This window comes from Canariomyces notabilis (genome assembly GCF_033297395.1).
Source record: "Canariomyces notabilis strain CBS 508.74 unplaced genomic scaffold N656scaffold_9, whole genome shotgun sequence".
Classification (NCBI taxonomy): Eukaryota; Fungi; Ascomycota; class Sordariomycetes; order Sordariales; family Chaetomiaceae; genus Canariomyces; species Canariomyces notabilis.
In genome coordinates, this window is record NW_027041831.1 from 262,117 (window position 1) to 282,504 (window position 20,388).

General features: G+C 55.7%; 5 protein-coding genes across 5 annotated transcripts; 3 read left to right on the forward strand and 2 right to left on the reverse strand.

The window, feature by feature from the left end:
* The first annotated feature begins 103 nt into the window (after window positions 1-103).
* N656DRAFT_639831 (DUF1680-domain-containing protein) lies at window positions 104-2,655 on the forward strand. The gene is made up of 2 exons (XM_064810402.1): window positions 104-365; window positions 433-2,655. Exon 2 carries the CDS (start codon window positions 597-599, stop codon window positions 2,478-2,480), a length of 1,884 nt encoding a protein of 627 aa, XP_064670626.1. The 5' UTR covers window positions 104-365; window positions 433-596; the 3' UTR covers window positions 2,481-2,655.
* Window positions 2,656-4,087: 1,432 nt separating this feature from the next.
* Window positions 4,088-4,630, reverse strand: N656DRAFT_797599 (uncharacterized protein; the record flags this gene model as incomplete). Its single annotated transcript, XM_064817663.1, has 2 exons — window positions 4,088-4,210; window positions 4,490-4,630. The coding sequence occupies 2 exons, from the start codon at window positions 4,628-4,630 to the stop codon at window positions 4,088-4,090; spliced, it is 264 nt and encodes an 87-aa protein (XP_064670627.1).
* Window positions 4,631-5,344: 714 nt separating this feature from the next.
* Window positions 5,345-10,048, reverse strand: N656DRAFT_708504 (P-loop containing nucleoside triphosphate hydrolase protein; the record flags this gene model as incomplete). Its single annotated transcript, XM_064811509.1, has 6 exons — window positions 5,345-5,660; window positions 5,716-7,734; window positions 7,776-7,888; window positions 7,943-8,510; window positions 8,567-9,254; window positions 9,316-10,048. The coding sequence occupies 6 exons, from the start codon at window positions 10,046-10,048 to the stop codon at window positions 5,345-5,347; spliced, it is 4,437 nt and encodes a 1,478-aa protein (XP_064670628.1).
* Window positions 10,049-10,426: 378 nt separating this feature from the next.
* Window positions 10,427-19,088, forward strand: N656DRAFT_730500 (ARM repeat-containing protein). Its single transcript, XM_064812626.1, has 4 exons — window positions 10,427-10,683; window positions 10,737-12,832; window positions 12,879-18,137; window positions 18,191-19,088. Exons 1-4 carry the CDS (start codon window positions 10,551-10,553, stop codon window positions 18,740-18,742), a joined length of 8,040 nt encoding a protein of 2,679 aa, XP_064670629.1. The 5' UTR covers window positions 10,427-10,550; the 3' UTR covers window positions 18,743-19,088.
* On the forward strand, window positions 19,064-20,288 carry N656DRAFT_789165 (uncharacterized protein; the record flags this gene model as incomplete). The annotated part of the gene is made up of 5 exons (XM_064816758.1): window positions 19,064-19,099; window positions 19,320-19,336; window positions 19,531-19,800; window positions 19,910-20,060; window positions 20,130-20,288. The coding sequence occupies 5 exons, from the start codon at window positions 19,064-19,066 to the stop codon at window positions 20,286-20,288; spliced, it is 633 nt and encodes a 210-aa protein (XP_064670630.1).
* Between the last annotated feature and the right edge of the window lie 100 nt (window positions 20,289-20,388).

Genomic DNA, 20,388 nt, shown 5'->3' on the forward strand with positions numbered 1-20,388 from the left:
GGAAAGATCCAATAACCGCGCCTATTCGGCCACTACCTTGACTTACTGAACGAGTGGATATAGACCGGTGGTCAAAGATGCAGTTCTGCGGGGAAGGGGATTGGCGCGCCTAAAGGCCGGTGCTACCGCTGTCACAGCCGTGTCCGGTTACATCAGAGTCGATTTGGAGGACGTCGATTCTACGGACCGGATGAATTGACCGCGCTAAGTGTGCCCTCAGATCTCGACTGTCCAGGAGTGTATATGGACCTATTGTTGTATCCGAACACCAGCAGGAACGACGCCGCGTAGATCCATGCCTCGGCTTATTCTTGGTTATTACCCCTCGAGATGCGCCTCGAGCTAGGCTGCTACAGAACTTCATTGTTTGTCCACCAATCTCGATTCACCATGTGCGTTGAGCTTCATGCCAACCGGTTTGCTTCTTCCCAGAGGGATTACATTATCCTCGCTCCATCTCCTTGTCTGCTTCTCGTTCTTATGTACCCGTACCTCCTGGACAACCTCACTCTTCTGCAGCAGTTCGTCAACCCGTGTCCTGAAGAACTAGCAGGTGCGCCGTCATCAACAGCAAGAAATTCAAACACCAGAACACGATGTGGTCCTGGACCATCTTAACCTTGAGCCTTGCCGGGATGGCATTGCCCGTCGCAAGCCAGTCCGCGCTGCCAGCCCAGAGAGAAGCTGGAGTGTCCGCGTACCCGTTTGGTATGTCCTCGGTCTCGCTGACTGAGAGTCGGTGGATGGCCAACCAAAACCGCACCGTCAATTATCTGAAGTGGGTAGATGTAGAACGACTGCTCTACAACTTCAGGGCCAACCACCGTTTGTCAACCAAAGGAGCCACGGCAAATGGCGGGTGGGATGCCCCCAACTTCCCCTTCCGCACCCATGCCCAAGGACACTTTCTCACGGCGTGGGCTCAATGCTATTCCACCCTCGGCGATGTCGAGTGCCGCAACCGAGCAACATACTTTGTGGCTGAACTTGCCAAATGCCAGGCGAATAACGCTGCCGCCGGTTTTGGAGCCGGATACCTCTCAGGCTTTCCTGAGTCCGAGTTCACCGCCCTGGAAGCCCGGAGGCTCAGCAACGGCAACGTCCCATACTATGCGATCCACAAGACCATGGCCGGGTTGCTCGACGTTTGGCGCCACGTCGGAGACAATAAAGCGCGTGACGTCCTGCTCGCGCTTGCCGGGTGGGTTGACTCTCGCACCAGTCGGCTCAGCTACGACCAGATGCAAGCCATGCTGGGCACCGAGTTTGGCGGTATGAACGATGTCCTCACAGAGATTTACCTCGAGACGGGCGACAAGCGCTGGCTTACCGCCGCGCAGAGGTTTGACCATGCGGCTGTGTTCAACCCGCTGGCATCTGGCCGGGACCAGCTCAACGGCCTTCACGCAAACACTCAGGTGCCTAAGTGGATAGGCGCTGCGCGCGAATTCTTTGCAACGGGGACTACCCGCTACAGAGATATTGCCAAAAATGCCTGGAACATCACAGTTGGCGCCCATACCTATGCCATTGGCGGGAACAGCCAGGCAGAGCACTTCCGTCCGCCAAATGCCATTGCTCAATATCTGAACAAGGATACCGCCGAGGGGTGCAACACCTACAACATGCTGAAGCTGACTCGGGAGCTGTGGAGGATGGACCCGGGCAGCACGGCCTATTTCGACTATTACGAGCAAGCGCTGCTAAACCACCTCCTTGGCCAGCAGAACCAAGCCGATAGCCACGGTCACATCACCTACTTCACCCCGCTGAACCCGGGCGGCCGCCGTGGTGTTGGCCCAGCGTGGGGAGGCGGCACCTGGAGCACCGATTACAACTCCTTTTGGTGCTGTCAGGGCACAGGGATCGAGACCAACACCAAGCTGATGGATTCCATCTATTTCCACGACGATTCGACGTTGTTCGTTAATTTGTTCACACCCTCAGTCCTGAAGTGGTCGCAGCGCAATATCACGGTTCAGCAAACCACGGCATTCCCGATTGACGGTAAGATCCTGCTAACCATCCAGGGCGGACGGAGCGGAGGCGACGAGTGGACGTTGCGCATCCGGATCCCGTCGTGGACTCCCAAAGCAGAAGTCAGCGTCAACGGCGAGAAAGTCCAAAGCATCAGCACAACACCGGGGTCATATGCCTCTGTCAAGAGGGTCTGGCAATCGGGAGACAAGGTTGAAATCCGACTGCAGATGAAGCTACGGATTGTGCCAGCCAACGACAAACCCAGCGTCGCGGCTGTCGCTTACGGTCCCGTGATTCTCTCCGGCAACTATGGCAGCACTTCGTTGTCCTCGATGCCGACGCTCGCGTTGGGTTCGTTGCGCCGGAAGAGTACGGGTAGTCTGGCGTTTACTGCTACCGCGGATGGCAAATCGGTTGAGCTGGGCCCGTTTTATGATGCGCAGGGGTTTAATTACAATGTGTACTGGGCGACTAGCGGGCAGTTGCCGGCAGATGTATAGATAGCATGATGAATCGGATGACGGTTGGGGGTTGTGTCCCGGGTGGTAGCTTGTTCTTGTGAAGATTCCCAGGGAGCCCGGCGTGTATATATGTATTCCAGAAGCCGGTATTCTTTAAGTTATGGCCGAGTGGCGGCCCGCGGCGTCGCGTCCATACTGGGATCTCTTGACAAGGCCTACAGGTTTAACCAACGAACCAACGCTCGGTTCATGATCCCCTTTTCAGGTAATGATAACCTGAAGTGAAACACTGCGGTGTATACATGGCAAGCTGAGTATGTACTTCAATACTTGAAACTGTGGGTGTGCCCAGCGCCTGTGGGTTATAAGTCAAGTCCCCCTTCCTACTTTCAACCCCCCACGGGTAGTGTAGTGTAGCGGAGTGGAAAGAGAATGTGACCGCGATATACCAGAGAGGCCCTCAGTTCGATTCTTTCTGTATTTGAATCGCCCTCTTTGCCCCTCCATCCAGAATAATCCTGTGCTGAAAGTGTTTCACTGGCGATATTCATCCAACTCCTTTCCAAACCCATATCGCGAACCTGCCCGACAAACTCGTAAAATAGTGTCGCATGGAATTGCTCATGAATGCCGGCTGGGAGCGAGATAATAAGGATCCCGGAACTACTGTCGTAATAACGGAAGCGGAAGGCCCTCAGTTCGATTCTTTCGGTATGCATTCTGTCCAAGCCGATCCCAACCCGCATATGAGTACGAGCAACAGAATCCCATCACAGACGAGGAACGCTCCAGGAAGCGCAAACGAGGCCGACCACCAAAGAACTCATTGCCGCCGCGGCCTGTCGCTGAGCCCTTGGCGCCACAATCAGAAGAATGGGGTCATGAGGTGAAGACCATACCCAAGACCAACATCGAAGTGGTGCTTCCCCAACGACCAAGGCCGCGACCATATCCAGGACCCAGACCGTGGACCCTGAAGGATGAAGCAGCGCAGGATCCCTGTTGGACAACCGATCCCAAACTTTCCGGCAACACCGGCGGTTTGCATCAGGGCCCGGAAGTTGAACATCCTGCAATGGCAGCTAGCCGCTGCTGCACTTGAGCAACCGGGAAGTTGCCATAGCGTGCCAGCTCAGTAATGAGCCGCCGAACGTGTCTCAGCCTCAACTTCTCAACGCTGATCCGTCACAAGCTCCAACCGCACCGTTCCCTCAAATTGTACATGCCAGACAGGACTGGAGACACCCGATGCCAGTGTTAAGCCATCTGTATATTACCGCTCAAGCTCAGATTTCATGACAACGATCGCCAATATATCAAATCGCAGGCCCGCTCTGCATCTGTCCTCCATGACCACCACCAGGCACCTATACACACCACTCGCTGCCCTGGCAGATCTCACTCGAATTCCAACCCACAACTGAACTCCATACATCAACACGAAGTAATGGTATATCAAAAGCAAACATCACCCTCGGCCTCCACCTCAACAGTAAACAGGCAAAGGACCGTGACCCGGGCCCTTCCGGCCCATAACCACTGCACCACAGAAGCACGCCCCCTTATGTACCCTACCCCCCTAAGTAATGTCGTACTACTACTCGGTGGTAGTACCCTTAAGGCCTCAACTACTAGTAGAGTCATGTCTAGCAACAGCCCTTATGAAACGAGCACATCCCGTCACAGCACGTGCAGCCCAGCATGAACCGCCCGCCGCGGAGGCCCAGCTCATGCTCGTCGATGTTCATGGTCGGGAGGGGCTCAGCTTTCTGTTTTTTTTCATCAGTCAAATGTTAGGTTCAAATTGCGCAAGCGGTCAGCCAGCCACTGTACAATCACAGACTCGGACAGACATATCCATGATGACTACTGGAAATATCTCATGCTCATGATAAGGTAGGTAAAATAGGAAGGACATGTACTGTACATGTAGCCACGGGTTGCAGTAACCATTACATGTAGTAGCAAATTCATGGTGAAGGAAAACAGCAAACACAAAGGAGTCGGAGGAAATAAATATTATATGAGGAGAAGGATGAATCACTCACCGGCTGCTTCGTGACAATCCTCTCTGTGCCCTGCGCACCCGCACCAGCGCCGACCTGGGAGAATGCGGGGTCGGAGTCGGGATTCAAGTTGTTGGCGGCCTCCATGGGCGGTTGGAGCTTGGGCGCGTCGGCGGTCGGCATTTTCCTCGGGTTCTTTGCTGGTTTTGCTTGTCCCTTCTCTGAGTACCAGCAGTATGGAGCGAGCTGGTGCGGGGATTTGAGGATTTGGGACAGAGATGTTTGGTGCCTGGTATGTACGCTGGGGACTGGATACCTTATCTCGACGGGATGGCAGGCGAAAAGATCGCAACTAGAAAACGCGGCGAATGCGATGGTTAAGGTGGTTGGTTCGAGGTGGTTGGTTGAAATATCGGTGTAAAGCTGAACTTCGAGGGTGGGTGGGTGAAGCGGCGCTGCGCCGGGAATTGGAAAGAGTCGGGTCGGGAGATCGCCAGATGATTCCGTGATCCGGTGACGCCAAGAGCTGAGTCCATGTCTTGGACGAAGAAGGGTTGCCAAGCCTTCTGACATTAAAGCAGGTGGCTGGCTGATGATGCGCCGACACGTGGACTTGCCACTCAAAACTCAGGTACCGGAGAGTACCTGCACAACCGTTCTCTGTATTGGACTGAAATCCTCGTCGCAGGCGTCGTGAGACCGCGACAATAGGAGTACACGCAGGCCAGATCAGTGCGACTGGACACAAGTCTTAGGTAGCTCGTTTCCCTGGGCAAGTCTACCATTGACTTATCATAGTGTCCCGGGCTCTATGTACAGTAAGCAAGTGTCACAGCTCACGCCGACGCAGCCCGAGCTCCATCCCGCGAGACCCTGAATCCCCCCCGGGCCATTCATCTAAGCCGCCGCCTTCTCCCTAGCCTTACTAGCAGTCTCCTGCGCAAGCGTGAATATCCTCTGCCACGCATCCAGCCACTTCTCATGCTGCGCCGTAGGCAGCTTTCCAGGACTCTTAAAATTACGGTTCAGCATCTCACGGAGTCGCGCCCTGAGCACCTTCATCACCAGCATCGTCTTCCAGTCAGGCATCGCAAACCGGACGCGGTTCCCGTCAAGCACAAACACGCCCGAGTACATGTCGGCGCGGACATCGCCGCAGAGGAGCGCAATGGCAAAGGGGTCGACGGCAGTTGTTTCGTGGGCATTATAGAACCTGCACGGCGTGGTTAGTCGCGGGAGGGGAGTGAGAAAAGGGGGGAATGACTTACGCCTTGGACTGCATGATGTGGTAGTAGCTGAGCCATCGCAGATCAGTGAACCCCTTGTTCACACTGCTCGGATGCAGGCTGATGGACTGGTTGTTGCCCACGTTGCGATACCCTTTGCTGCCGATGTCGCGGACGAGGAGCTTGGGGTAGAAACTCCAGGCAATGACCGACTGGGCGACGATTTCGTTTTCGCTGTTGATGTTGACGCGCTTGGGGACTTCAAAGAAGGCTTGACGGCGTCGCCTGCCGCCGCTGAAGCGCAGGCGATTGAGGGTCTGCCGCTCCTCTGTGGTGAGCTGCAGGAAGTTGGAGTCGGCTACTGCAACCAGAAGCTGGCCTTTGAGGTCCTCAATATTCGCTAGCGTCTGTGGAGAGAGAAAGTTCTTTCGGCAGAACTGGAACTCGGCACCGCCCCCTGTTGCCGACTGGCAGACTCGCTTCCAGGCTGAGTAGGCATTGTAAACCGTCAAGAGGTCCGAGTCACCCTTGCGGAAGCCTCTGCGGACCGAATCCGCTTGGTTGCGTTGGCCAAAGGGCGCGACAAACGGCGACTTGGAGGACAAGATAGCCGCCACGGTGATGGCCATGTCAAGACACTTGAACACGGCCCCAAGAAGGATAAGTTTGCCGAGGAAGACGTCAAGTGGTAGACGGGCAAGTTGGATACCAAGAGGTGTCAGCTCCTCCGAGGTCGCCGTTAAAGCGCGGACATCAACCAGCGCATCGATAGCCCGGCGAATGTTCTTTGTTGATGGTGGATCTAGCGCCTGGCTCAGCGTCTCCTCGATGCCACCAATCTTGCAGATTTTGACCCGGATAGCCAGGTCTTGCAAAGACAAACGCAGCATCTCGGGTGTCTGCTGATCATTCATGAGATTGTCGTGCCGGTACTTGGTGAAGAGGTGAAAACAAAGGCCCTCTTGGACACGCCCGGCACGACCGCGGCGCTGCTTAGCGTTTGCACGGGAAATAAAAGTGTCGATGAGTCGAGACAGCTGCCGCCGCTCGTCGAACCGCATCTCTCGATGCTTGCCCGTGTCGATGACACATGTTACATCAGGGATGGTAATGCCGGTTTCGGCAATGTTGGTGGCCAGCACGATTTTGCGCATCCCCGGCGGCGGGATGAGAAAGGCTGCCTCCTGTTCCTCGGTGGCGATGGTAGAGTGCAGTGGGTACACGAGCCAGTTGTCGGCGAAAAACTTGTCGCCCAGCAACATGTCGTTCAGCGTTCGTATCTCAGCAATGCCCGGTAGAAATACCAAGACTGCCTTGCTGTAGGAGATATAATCCGGATCAACCGCAATTTTCGAGATGAGCTGGACGATTAGATCATAGTCAATCCGGTACTCGTCCATCTGGGAGAGAGTGCTTCGTGTCCGCGGGGAGTACTGTCTCAACTCCTTGATCAGCTCTGGTTTCGACGAAGCATCCGGCTCTGGCTCCACATCGTCGTCCAGCTCGGTGAGCTTCTCTTGGCTCCGCTGATCAACCGTGTACCCAGTCAGTTCTACCGCGTCTTCAAGATAGGCGACGCGAACCGGGAACGTCCGACCAGGGACTGTCAGGACAGGAGCACCGCCGAGATACTTGGAAAACCGTTCTGCATCAACAGTGGCAGACATGAGCACGACCTTGAGGTCCTTCCTCCGTGCTAACAGCTTTTTCAAGACAATCAGCAGGAAATCGCTGTCGATTGAGCGTTCGTGGACTTCGTCGAGGACCAGATGAGTGATCTCCTGCAAGTCGTTGGACCCCTCCAGCATTCTCATCACAATACCGGTCGTGGCATAGACGAGGCGGGTTTCCCGGGATGTGCTCGCCTCTAGCCGGATCGAATACCCCACCAATGATCGACTTGTCCCGAGATCCCCTTTACCCTCGCCGAGCTCCTCGCTGACGCGTTTTGCCAACGAAATAGCAGAGATGCGTCGCGGCTCTGTGCAGTATATCTTGCACGGTTTACCCTGAAGCAGCTGGTGCTCGAGGAGGAATGACGGCACCTGGGTGCTCTTTCCACTGCGTGTGTGTTAGCTGTAATTCAGGGGGTAGCATGGGACAAAAAGGGTACATGCCATCCGGTCTCGCCGCAGATAATGACCACCTGTTCCCGCTCGACGGTCTCGACGACCTGTTGCCGGAATTGCCACATTGGGAGTTGCATGCGCGAGGCCTATTGGGGTTCAGAAACGGCCACATACTGGTTGCCCGCCGGATGTTGACTTACCAGCATCTGCTGAAACCTAGGTGAGCTCGCTTTCTGCAACCAGATATTCTGGTAATACTCTGGCCCATAGGGCTGCCGCTTGGCTCGCTCATGGTCTGACTGATCCGAGTCTGTCAAGTTCTTTGCCTGCCCTCGCCCCTTGAAACCCTGTACTAGAACACCCTCTTCAAGTTCTTGCTCCATTCTCTTCTGCACAAGGCCACGGAGACGTCTCAAAACCTCTCGGTCCAATTCGTCGGCCTTGTTTTTCTTTGCCCCTGCAAACTCGGACCATAGATCCTTCCAGGCAGGTGGCAGCCTCATTGCTACCTTCTCCTCTTTGGCCGACGACCCAAATATGCAGAACAGGGCAGCGGTGGCAATGTATGCCTCGGACTGCCTCGCGTCCGGAGTTGCGATGGAACTCATTTTGGAGACGAACTGGGTGGGTGACACATGAAATTCAAGCTCCGGAATGTCAGGAGGAGCAGGAATGTCCTGCGCCTTCGACCACACGACTTTAACGGCATGTCTACTCGCGAACGAAACGTCAGATACCGTATGGTACGATATCCTTGCGGATGAGTCCCTGTATGTAGATCTCGTCAGCGCAATCCGAACACAGGGTAAGCAGAGCCTAATCACCTTGCGCGGCACGCCTCTTCCAGGGCCCGCATTGGGCTCACTCCAGTCCATTTTCCGAAATCACGTATGGTGACCTTCTTGCCATCCGTGCCATTCATGACGGTGTTGGTCCTGCCAGTGAGCGGATCAACCTCACTAACGGGCAGGCTTGAGAATAGATCGGCTAAAGTGCCGTCGTCATCCTCTTCGGCCAGAACCTCTGCCGCAATGCGCTCAGCTTCCTCATTGACATCGTTCGAGTCATTTGGCGCAGGAAGAGGTTCTTCCGATGCCACCTCCTTATTCTTTTTCTCCTCAGCCTTGGCTGCGGCATACTCCTTTTCCAGAATAATACGCTGCGCTTTCCAGTTTTGCTCCGCAACATATTTGTCGAATAAGACATCCTTCTCAATGCGTTCGAGCTTTGCAAGCAGGAGCTCCTCTTCCGGGTCATTCGACCTCTCGGTTTTCTTCCTTGCAACACCACCCCTCGGAGCATCTTGCCGTGGTCGCTGGATGGAGAACAACTTCGCCTTGGTCTCAAGATATAACGGCATCAGTTGGTCAGGTTCAATGTCCTCGTCGTATGTCACGGTGGGCCGTTTGGGCGACGCCTGGCGCGACCGGTTGAGCGCTCCATTCTTCAACTTTGTCCCAAATCCCAGGTCAATCCCGAGAGGTGTAGTTTCCCCTGAAGCCAGAGGCGTTTCTGCCGAGGAGTCTGAGATCGTAAGCATAATCTGTGGAACATTCAATGGGACATGCCATACCTGTTTGCGACTTGGAGGCTGTCTTGCGGCCTGTGTAGTCCGGAAGTTCTTCCCTGGCACATTCCCTTGCAAACCAGTCGAGTGCCTCCTCAAGACCCCATATGGACTCGCCCTTGCTATTGTTGGGGATATTAGGTGCAATATCCAGCACGAACTGTAGTGCTGGCTGGACCTTCTCTTCCGGGAAGTCGGCGCTCTCCAGTGTCAACTGCAATGTCCACAGCTTGATGATGAGGTCTTCTTCGGGCGGCAGCCTACTAGTGCCGCCCTCGGAGGAGACGTTGGAAGCTGCAAACCGCCCTTCTGCTTGGATAAGCCCCAAAACATAGTCCATTAACTCTTGAGGTAGCCATTTCTTGGTGTTGATCGTCTCGGCCTGGCCCCGAAGGAGACGCCGGTCCGTTTCGAGTCGTGTTTTCTGCCGCTGCGCATCCCGCCTCACTTTTTGCGCGTACTTTTCTACCAGGAGCTGCAGCTCCGATTCTTGAAGTTGTTTCTCGAATTCTTCAGGGCTCAACTGCTTGGTTGTTGCTTTGTCCTCTCTCTTGGTCGCGGCGCTGGTTTGCGGTGCATCATTTGTTGGCGGGGCGGCTGAATCATCAGGCTTGCTGGCCGGGGTGTTTTCGCCCGTGGCTTCGGCGGTATCGACTCGGGGCTTTGATGCGATCGAGGTAGTAGCAAACCCGCGCGCTGGGTTCGCAGCGGGCTTTTTCGATTTCTTTTTGCCAGCCATGGAGGTATGAAGTGTAGCAATTCCCTGATAACTTGACGATGGAATCGAATCACTGTTTAAACGTCTGCGCGGTGCAGAACCTGACCTCCAGGCCTTTGGGCAACCCAAAAATTCGGGTCCATGGAGTCACAACTGCTCTGTCGATGTTAGTGGAGGTGGTTTCGGTTTTAGGCCGTCTGGCCGTTTACCTGCAGGTGTGGGCTTCTCATGGCCCCTGCGTCCGACCTATAGCGGTCGTTCCTGCTGTGGATTGGTTCCACAGAAGCTGTCATGGAGGGGAAGACCTTCTGTGGGACCCCTAACACTGGAGTTGCCGAGCCTGGCGCACAGTCGAATTAGCGACACCGCAGCCTCACCCCACTTCGTTGAATTGTGAGTCGTCGCCGAAAATCAACTCCAACAAACCCATCACGGCCAAATACACGGGTGCACAGTATAACGGCTGCAGGTTTTGCCGCCTGACCATGTCATTATACGACCCAATACAGGAATTGCAGCAAACATGACTGAAGCACCCGTCAACGCCACGTCGGACAGCCTGGACCTCGGGGAGGCCAGGACAGCGCTCACGTCGTCGTCGACAGCGGCCAGGATTGCCCAGTTGCGGGCCATTGACGAGAAGTTCTCCCAGAAAGGTGAGCGTGCTGCTTTGATTTGGGTCCATACCAAGCTAACTAAGCCTTTCCAGCTCTCGATCAATCGTCCATCCGCGGCCTGCTCAAAATCCTGTTCTGGACCCATGCCTACTACACTGACCGGCCCTCTCGACTAGCAGTGCAGCGATGCCTAGTCTCGATTTTCCGGATGGGGGATGCCGAAGTTCTCGCCCCCTTTGTTGTAGCAATCCGTCAGGAAACCCAGAAGCAAGGCATCGCATCCGATAGCGCGTTTGTTCTGGTGGAATGGTGCAGTCTGCTGATGCAGAACCTATCGGGGACGCCCCTGTGGGAAAAGTTCGGGAAAGACACTGTGCTGGCGACCGCCGATTGCCTGGAGAAGTGCCTGGGGCCTACGTCGAGGGCTACTGTCGGCAGTTCGGCCTTGGTGATTACTCGTCGAGGGCTCAGAAAACTTGCTTCTACAGATCCAAAGGCGCTCGGTACGGCTGTTGAGGTTCTCGCCGCTAAGGGAGCCCAACCCGCCGCTAAAAATGCTGTGCTTCTCGGCGCGATAGCAGGTGTTTGCTCTCGGAAGGCGGAGGCCAAACCCATCGTCGAAGGCCTGAAGGGCCAGTACACTACGTTTTACGCACGCGAAATCGTCGGCTCTCGGACACCAGTCCCGGCACATCTCGCTGGCGGACTTCATGATTTCTTCGTTGCGTTTATGACTCTGGAGGATTTGGACAAGGAGGTTTTCCCAGCCCTGGAAAAGGGTCTGCTGCGAGCCCCTGAAGTCGTGCTGAATGACCTCATCACACCACTTATCCGCTCTATACGTCAATTCGACCTTTCTAAAGCGCTAAGCGTGCGATTCGTCAAGCCTTTGCTATCCAATATCAAGTCGTCCAACCCTGTTATTCGGAGCGGTGCCGTGAAAGCATTCAGCGAGATTGCTTCAACCTGCCGAGACTCCTCGATTTTGGACCAGGTTGCAGACGAGCTGCTCGGGCCCCTCAAATCTGGCAAACTCGCATCTGCTGACCACAGGGTCCTTCATTGTGAGATGCTGATGGCTCTTCCCCCCTTTACGGCGATAGCCAACAAGGTTGTTGCCGGCCTTCCAGCCATTGTAGGCAAGGAAGCAAATGAGGCGGCCTTGAGCGCCGAGTCCCTCGTCCTGAGTTCGAAAGCGACACCCCTTCTCTCCATGGGAAACGCCCCAAAGCCCCTGTTAGATGTCTATGCCAAGGGGCTAGGCGACAAGAAGATCCCGGTGCGGCGAACCTGGATACTTCGCGTAGGCGAACTTCTGCATTCTCTTGGGGAGGATTCAGAAGAAAGCTTACCTTTACCTACGGGCTTCAGTGCTCTCGCAGAGGCTGTTCTTCCGCCTCTTCTATCCACCTTCAATGAGGTAGTTGCCAATCCAGTTGCAGCTGCGCAAAATGGACTGGTGACGGGTGCTTTGGTCGTCTGTGGTCTCGGGCCGCTTCTCCTCCGGCTTGAGGGCGAATCCCTTCAAGCATTGTTGAAGAAGGCGTCTATACAAAAAAACAGCTTGGCGGTAACGCCGAAACCATCTTTCTTACTCAATCCGCGGATATACAGCAAATTTCTTGAAGATGACCTCAAGTGGCTCTGCCGTGCTTTAACCGCAGTTGCTCCCGCTCTCAGCTCAAGCGAGAGTGCCGCAAAGGTTGCTTGGACACATGCTTATATCTACTTGATCTGCTCTTCTACGACGCCGCCATCTGTGAGACGACAAGCGCTCGAGTCACTATCCGACCTCTGTGTTCAATCTAGGGGCTCTGAAGGGCACTCAGTTGCTGCCGAGATTATCAACGGCCTGTGGCACTGGATGGAAGCCCTAGAGTCTGCCGACAAGGAGAGCGCTGCCGCGGTGGCCAAATCAGGCAACTCGAACCTGCATTTGGTGCTCAAGTCAATTTCTCTTAGTCATAGAGACTACAAGGAAAAGACGGGTATTGAGGTAGAGGTAGACCAGACCCGGATGGAACTCCAGATGTGCTCTCTCCTTGTTCTTGCCAAACCTCAACTTATCCCTGCAGCGAGCTGGATTGATCTCTGCTTAAAGGCTGAGCTAGACCCAGGTGAGCTAGCAAGAAAACACGAACAGGTCCTAATTGACGAAATAATCGGTCGCACCGGGTTTGCGCAAAAGGTAACGATCCTACCATGCTTCATTGGCCTCCTGCTAACGTGACTAGTCTGATGCTGCCAAAGCTGCCGCTTATAGCGCCGCCGCAGAACTGGCGTTTGTCGCCCCTGAGTCCATGACCCCCCGCATCGTTGCGCTCATCCAGCAGGATCTCGATACTGCCGCAGTGCAGTCCGTGGGACCGCTTGAGGCGGCTATATTCCGTACACCGGAAGGGACCGCATTCGTGGATGTCCTGGCGAAGAAGCAGAATGTGGTTCCTAACAAGAATTCCAAGGATTACGACACCCTAAAATGGGAGGAAGAACTCAGGGCACAGCTGGCAGAGAAGAAGGGCACACAAAAGAAGCTCACGGCCGATGAGACGGCCAAGGTCAACGCGCAACTCAAAAAGGAGGCCGAGATTCGAGGGAATGTCCAGCAAATTGTGGCCAAGCTGCTACGAGGGTTCGGAATCGTCAAAGCTCTCGCAACCGGGCCACCAACCGATGCCAGCCGCTGGATGGGCCCTGCAGTCGATGCAATCCTGGCTGTCATCGATGCCGGTGCCTGCCTGATCACAGGAGAGAGCGGACCGATGGCGTTCATCTCATGCGCTGACCAAGTCGCCTCACGGCTGGGGTCGATTAGACCCTTCATCGGGGCCGCCACACTCCGCGCTCACGACGTGTCTGCGCTGCCGGAACACCTAACTCAGGAGCCATTTGACGATCTCGTCACTCGAGTGCTCTACCGCCTGCGCTTTGCCAGCGAACAGCGCCCGTTTGACAGTGTCTCGATCATCTACTTCCTGTCCCTGATCTTGTTGTTGCTTGAGAAGGGCGGCTTCGCTGCCAATGCGGACGAGCGGGATGCCCAGCTTGTTCTTGCCATTGAGTTTCTCTCATTCCATTCAGGTGCCCTGTCTGACGAGAAAATACCCCGCGCAAAGGTTCTCTCCGCCCTTATCTCATCCATGCAGAAGTATGGCCAGCACTACAAGATCATCAAGGACTGCTTCGCCGACACAGTGCGCTGTGTTGCTCCAAACATCACTCCGGAAGAAGTCGGAGTTCTAGCTCGTGGTACCATTGTTCCGCAGGCCAGCGTACGATCTGCGGTATTGCAGGCAATCAGTGCGGAAGTGGATATGAGCGATGTTGGTGTCTCGGAGGAGATCTGGCTCGCATGTCACGACGACGAGGAAGAAAACATGGATCTCGGCCGCGAAATCTGGGAGGAGAGCGAGTTCCAGATTTCTGAGGAGCTCGCGCACAAGATGCTGCCCTACCTTGAGAGCAAAGACGCCCAGCTACGTCGTGCTGCGGCGAAGTCACTTGCCGAGATTGCGAGCCACCATAAACCCGTCATTGAGTCAGTCCTTGAGAAGCTCCGGGCGTCGTACATCGAATTGGCCAAGCCACGAGTTCAGCAATTAGATGAGTTTGGGATGCCCAAGAAGATGGACCTCTCCGACCCCTGGGAGGCTCGACACGGAATCGCGCTCGCCTTCAGAAATTTGGCACCGCATCTGCAAAATTCTCAGCTTGACCCTTTCTTCAACTTCCTAATAGAACAAGGACCCCTGGGCGATCAAAGCGCTGCTGTACGTGCCGAGATGCTCGAGGCAGCAAACACAGCGATCGAGGTCCATGGCAAAGTTATTCTCGACAGGTTGATGAAGACGTTCGAGAAGACATTGGAGACGCCTGACAAGAACTCGGAAGCGGCCGATCGCGTCAATGAGGCCGTCATCATCATGTATGGCGCCCTAGCGCGGCACTTGAAGCCGGGGGACAAGAAGATCCCGGTTGTCATTGAGCGATTGCTCGCGACTCTGAGCACCCCGTCCGAAACGGTCCAGTACGCCATTGCCGAGTGCCTTCCCCCTCTTGTTCGTACATGCGGAGACAAGTCACCGAAATACTTTGACCAGATGCTAGAGATACTCATGACGTCTAAGAAATACCCGGAGCAGCGCGGAGCGGCATACGGCCTGGCTGGTCTTGTGCTTGGTAGAGGCATCAGTGTCCTGAGGGAATATCGCATAATGGTCACGCTGAACGGCGCTGTAGAGAACAAAAAGGAGGTCCGCCAGCGCGAATCCGCCATGCTTGCCTATGAGCTCCTATCCACAATCCTTGGCCGGCTTTTTGAGCCGTACGTTATTCAGATCGTGCCTCAGCTGCTGGCGGGGTTTGGTGACGGCAATGCCGATGTGCGTGATGCTGCTTTGGCAGCTGCGAAGGCGTGTTTCGCCAAGTTGAGCTCCTTTGGCGTCAAGCAGATTCTACCAACACTGCTCAATGGGCTTGACGACGATCAATGGCGCAGCAAGAAGGGCGCATGCGACCTGCTCGGTGCCATGGCGTACCTTGACCCCCAGCAGCTCGCGCAGAGCTTGCCGGAAATCATCCCACCGTTGACGGCAGTGCTGAACGACAGTCACAAGGAGGTGCGGCTCGCTGCCAATAAGAGTTTGAAGAGGTTCGGCGAGGTCATCAACAATCCCGAAATTCACAACCTTGTCGACATCCTCCTCAAAGCGCTCAGTGACCCGACAAAGTACACGGACGATGCCTTGGACTCGCTCATCAAGGTCCAGTTCGTACATTATCTCGACGCCCCGTCACTGGCCCTGGTTAGCCGCATCCTGCAGCGCGGTTTGGGCGACCGTTCGAATACGAAGCGCAAGGCGGCCCAAGTCATCGGCAGTCTAGCGCATCTAACGGAGCGCAAGGACCTTGTTGCTCATTTGCCAGTCCTCGTGGCAGGCCTCAAGGTGGCCGTGGTCGACCCTGTTCCAACCACCCGGGCCACAGCCTCCCGCGCTCTTGGATCCCTCGTCGAGAAGTTGGGCGAGGACGCTCTGCCGGATCTCATCCCAGGCCTCATGCAAACACTCAAATCCGACACTGGCGCTGGCGACAGGCTTGGCTCGGCCCAGGCGCTCAGCGAGGTTCTTGCTGGGCTTGGTACTTCAAGGCTGGAGGAGACACTCCCGACTATTCTACAGAATGTCGAGTCGGCCAAGCCGGCTGTGCGCGAAGGATTCATGTCGCTTTTCATATTCTTGCCCGTATGCTTCGGCAACAGCTTCGCCAACTACCTTGGCAAGATCATTCCACCTATCCTGTCGGGTCTCGCCGATGACGTCGAGTCCATTCGGGAAACGGCGCTGCGTGCTGGTCGATTGCTGGTCAAGAACTTTGCCGTTCGTGCAGTTGACTTGCTCCTCCCTGAGCTCGAACGCGGCCTTGCCGATGACAGCTACCGGATCCGTCTTAGCTCAGTCGAGCTTGTTGGCGACTTGCTCTTCAACCTGGCCGGCATCAAGGCCAATGCAGAGCCCGGCGAGGAAGAAGACCAGGAGGCGACAAAGGAAGCCGGGGCATCTCTCCGCGAGATCCTTGGAGAGGAGAAGCGCAACAAGATTCTTTCCGCGCTCTACATCTGCCGCTGCGACACCGCCGGCGCGGTGCGTGCTGCTGCTATCGGTGTATGGAAGGCGTTGGTCCATAGCCCGCGCACCCTCAAGGAGCTTGTGCCCACGCTCACTCAACTCATCATTCGACGGCTCGGTAGCTCCAACATGGAGCACAAGGTCATTGCCAGTAATGCCCTGGGCGAGCTCATTAGGAAGGCGGGTGATGGCGTCTTGGCAACACTACTTCCTACCCTCGAGGAAGGCCTACAGACATCGCGGGACGTGGACGCCAAGCAAGGTATCTGCTTGGCGCTCAAGGAGCTCATATCATCTGCCTCCCAAGAGGCGCTCGAAGACCACGAGAAGACGCTCATTTCAGTCGTACGCACCGCCCTCACCGACTCGGACGCAGATGTCCGCGAAGCGGCTGCCGAGGCCTTCGATTCGCTACAGCAGATTCTCGGCAAGCGTGCTGTCGACCAGGTATTGCCATACCTCCTCAACCTCCTTCGCTCCGACGAGGAGGCCAACAACGCGCTCGCCGCGCTGCTCACCCTGCTTACCGAGTCCACTCGCTCCAATATCATATTGCCCAACCTCATCCCTACGCTTATCACGCCTCCCATATCAGCATTCAATGCCAAGGCGTTGGCTTCCCTGTCCAAGGTTGCCGGTGCTGCAATGAACCGCCGCTTACCCAACATCGTCAACTCGCTCATGGACAACATTGTTAACTGCACCGACGAGGCGCTTCGCGAGGACCTTGACAACTCCTTCGACACCGTCATTCTGTCTATCGATGAATACGATGGCCTCAACGTAGTCATGAACGTCCTTCTGCAGCTCCTCAAGCACGAAGACCACCGCAAACGAGCGGCAACAGGCCAGCACCTAGCCAAATTCTTTTCTGCGGCCGATGTGGACTACTCGAGGTACAACCAGGATATTATCCGCGCTTTGCTAATTTCGTTCGATGACAGAGATATGTCTGTCGTCAAGGCATCGTGGGGTGCTCTGAACGAGTTCACCAAGCGGCTCAAGAAGGAGGAAATGGAGGCCCTCGTCCAGTCGACGCGGCAGACGCTCTTGCAGGTCGGCGTCGCAGGCCACAATCTGGCCGGTTTCGAGCTTCCGAAGGGCATTAACGCTATCCTCCCCATTTTCCTGCAAGGTCTGATGAACGGCACGACGGAACAGAGAGTTACCTCTGCTTTGGCAATCTCGGACATTGTCGACCGGGCCAGCGAGAACTCCCTCAAGCCGTTCGTTACCCAAATTACGGGCCCGCTCATTCGTGTCGTCTCCGAACGGTCCACGGAGGTCAAATCGGCAATTCTTGTCACCCTCAACAATCTCCTCGAGAAGATGCCTACGGCGCTAAAGCCTTTCTTGCCTCAGCTGCAGCGCACATTTGCGAAGTCGCTTGCGGATACATCTAGTGATGTCCTTCGGAGCCGAGCTGCCCGGGCGCTGGGCACGCTCATCAAATATACGCCACGAGTTGACCCCCTAATTGCTGAGCTGGTCACCGGATCCAAGACGACAGACGCGGGTGTCAAAACGGCAATGCTCAAAGCCCTGTACGAAGTCATCAGCAAGGCGGGCGCCAACATGGGAGAGAGCTCCCGCACGGCTGTCTTGGGCTTGATCGATACGGAGACGGATGAGCGCGACAATGCGATGACCATCACCTACGCTAAGCTGTTCGGTGCTCTTGTTAAGAACGTCTCGGCGGATGTTGCAGTTGGACTGCTGAAGAACCGAGTCATGACGAGGGATTGCAGCCATTCCAGCGTCTTGGCGCTGAACGCAGTGCTCTTAGAGAGCCCAGGGACGCTTCTAGACTCACACCTTGCGGACGACCTGCCCGAGCTGCTCTGCCAAGGCATGGAGAGCAAAGACGTAAGAAATCCCCACTTTTTTGGTTGTGGTCCAAGACTAACGTGGTTCGCAAGACTTTCATCGCCGACAACTTCATCATGGCGACGGGTAAATACCTCCTGAGCGACGCACCCAAGGCGTTCGAAGCCACCAAGCCCATCTTCGCCACCCTCTCCAAGGTTATTCCCCCAGGTGGGCCGACCGACACGCGGCGTCTTGCGCTCGTCCTGGTGCGCACCTTGGCCCGCACGCATCCGGAGCTCGCGCGGCCGCACCTGGGCCTGCTGGCGCCGCCTGTCTTTGCGTCGGTGAGGGACATGGTGATCCCTGTCAAGCTGGCAGCCGAGGCGGCATTTGTGCAACTCTTTGCGGTGGCGGACGAGGAGAGCAAGGTCTTTGACAAGTGGATCGCCGGCGCTTCTGAGCTGCCGCCCAACGTCAAGCGCAGCATGCAGGACTACTTTAAGCGCGTGGCCCTGAGGCTGGGAGCACAGGCGCGCGAGCGCAGAGAGGCAGAGGGTGGTGCGGGCGGGCTGGGATTATCGAATGATGAGGTGGAGGATGAGAAGGAGCTTATGGCTGTTGGACAGGTTGATGTGGGGGCGGATATCTTTGCTGCTGACTGAGTACCTGTAGATTTGTGGGTGCTGGAAGATTATGAAAGGGGAGAAAGGAAGTAGAGAATCGATGGTCAAATTTACGATACGGATTTGTAAACCTTGCGTGATGGGATCCGATGACTCGTGAAGTGAGGGATGGTATGTATGCTACACAAGTTCGCCTCAGACAGCAGAGCGCATCTCCTTCTTGGAGCCAGTCACTGGTTTTGGGAATTCCATACGCCCCCTACCCTAAGCATGCTTGATTAGAGGAATTTCGCAAAGCTCAACTCTGTCATGGTGCGGTATATCCAATTCTCGTGGTGTTGAGCCGAAGCGTATCCTCTCATGGCAATTGGAGCCCGAGTCAACGTGAATGTTGAGGTGCGAGGAAGGCAAGATGGACGTTTAAGTGGATACCTCTCCTGTGAGGTCAGAAACACGTGCTAGGGTGCGTGACCCGCTGAGCCCTCACCAATCGCAATCAGCGACGAGCCCCACACGCGAAACCCACAAACTGGCCGTCGAGAAATTCTGATGTTTGAACTTCCCCTCAGCGGAAATCCCAATCCATCGACAACCTCGTCATACTAACCATCTACAGCACAAATCAGTCAAGATGTGAGTACCCCGAGCACCGCCCATTGATTCGTGTCGAGGAGGAATTTCAGGAGCGACGTTTTCGATTGAATTCGCGCCAAATGTATCCAAACCGAGATGCCCCGACGAAAATTTCCATGACGACGTGTCACACCGAAACTACCGACATCGAATTCCAATTCCAGCTCGAAATGCTGACTGTCTCTCGGCTGCAGGGTTAACCTGAGGACCCAGAAGCGTCTGGCGGCGTCCGTCCTGGGCTGCGGCCAACGCAAGATCTGGCTGGATCCCAATGAGGTCAGCGAGATCTCCAACGCCAACTCACGGCAGACGATCCGCAAGCTCGCCGCCGATGGCCTCATCATCAAGAAGCCCGTCACCATGCACTCGCGCTCGCGCGCCCGCGAGCTGAACCTCGCCCGCCGCATCGGCCGCCACCGCGGCTTCGGTAAGCGCAAGGGTACCGCAGATGCCCGTATGCCCGAGTACGTACCGCCCGTTCCGTTCCCGAGCAGGACATAATACACACGAAATAAAATGCAGAGGCTCGGTGGAAGGAAGATGGGGGTAAATATGCTGACAACGGGGCTACAGGCAAGTTCTGTGGATGCGCCGCCAGCGCGTCCTCCGCCGTCTACTGGTCAAGTACCGCGCCAGCGGCAAGATCGACAAGCACCTCTACCACGAGTTGTACCACCTCGCCAAGGGTAACACCTTCAAGCACAAGCGGGCGCTCGTTGAGCACGTACGTTTCTTTTGGGGAGCAATCTTGGTTTGGTTATAAGATTGTCGTTTGTGCTGACAAATCTCCCAGATTCACCGGGCCAAGGCGGAGAAGGCGCGTGAGAGGCAGATCAAGGAGGAAATGGATGCCAAGCGCGCGAGGACCAAGGCGGCGCGCGAGCGCAAGCAGGAGAGGCAGGCGGCGAAGCGGAACGCGATGCTGGGCGAGGGCGAGGAGGAATCCAAGTAGATTTCATCTTGATTCACGATGTGAATGGACAATGGATTCTCGGCGGCCTTGCATTCGGAGTAATGGGTTGGGCTTCTTTCTGGTCGCATTCTACTACATC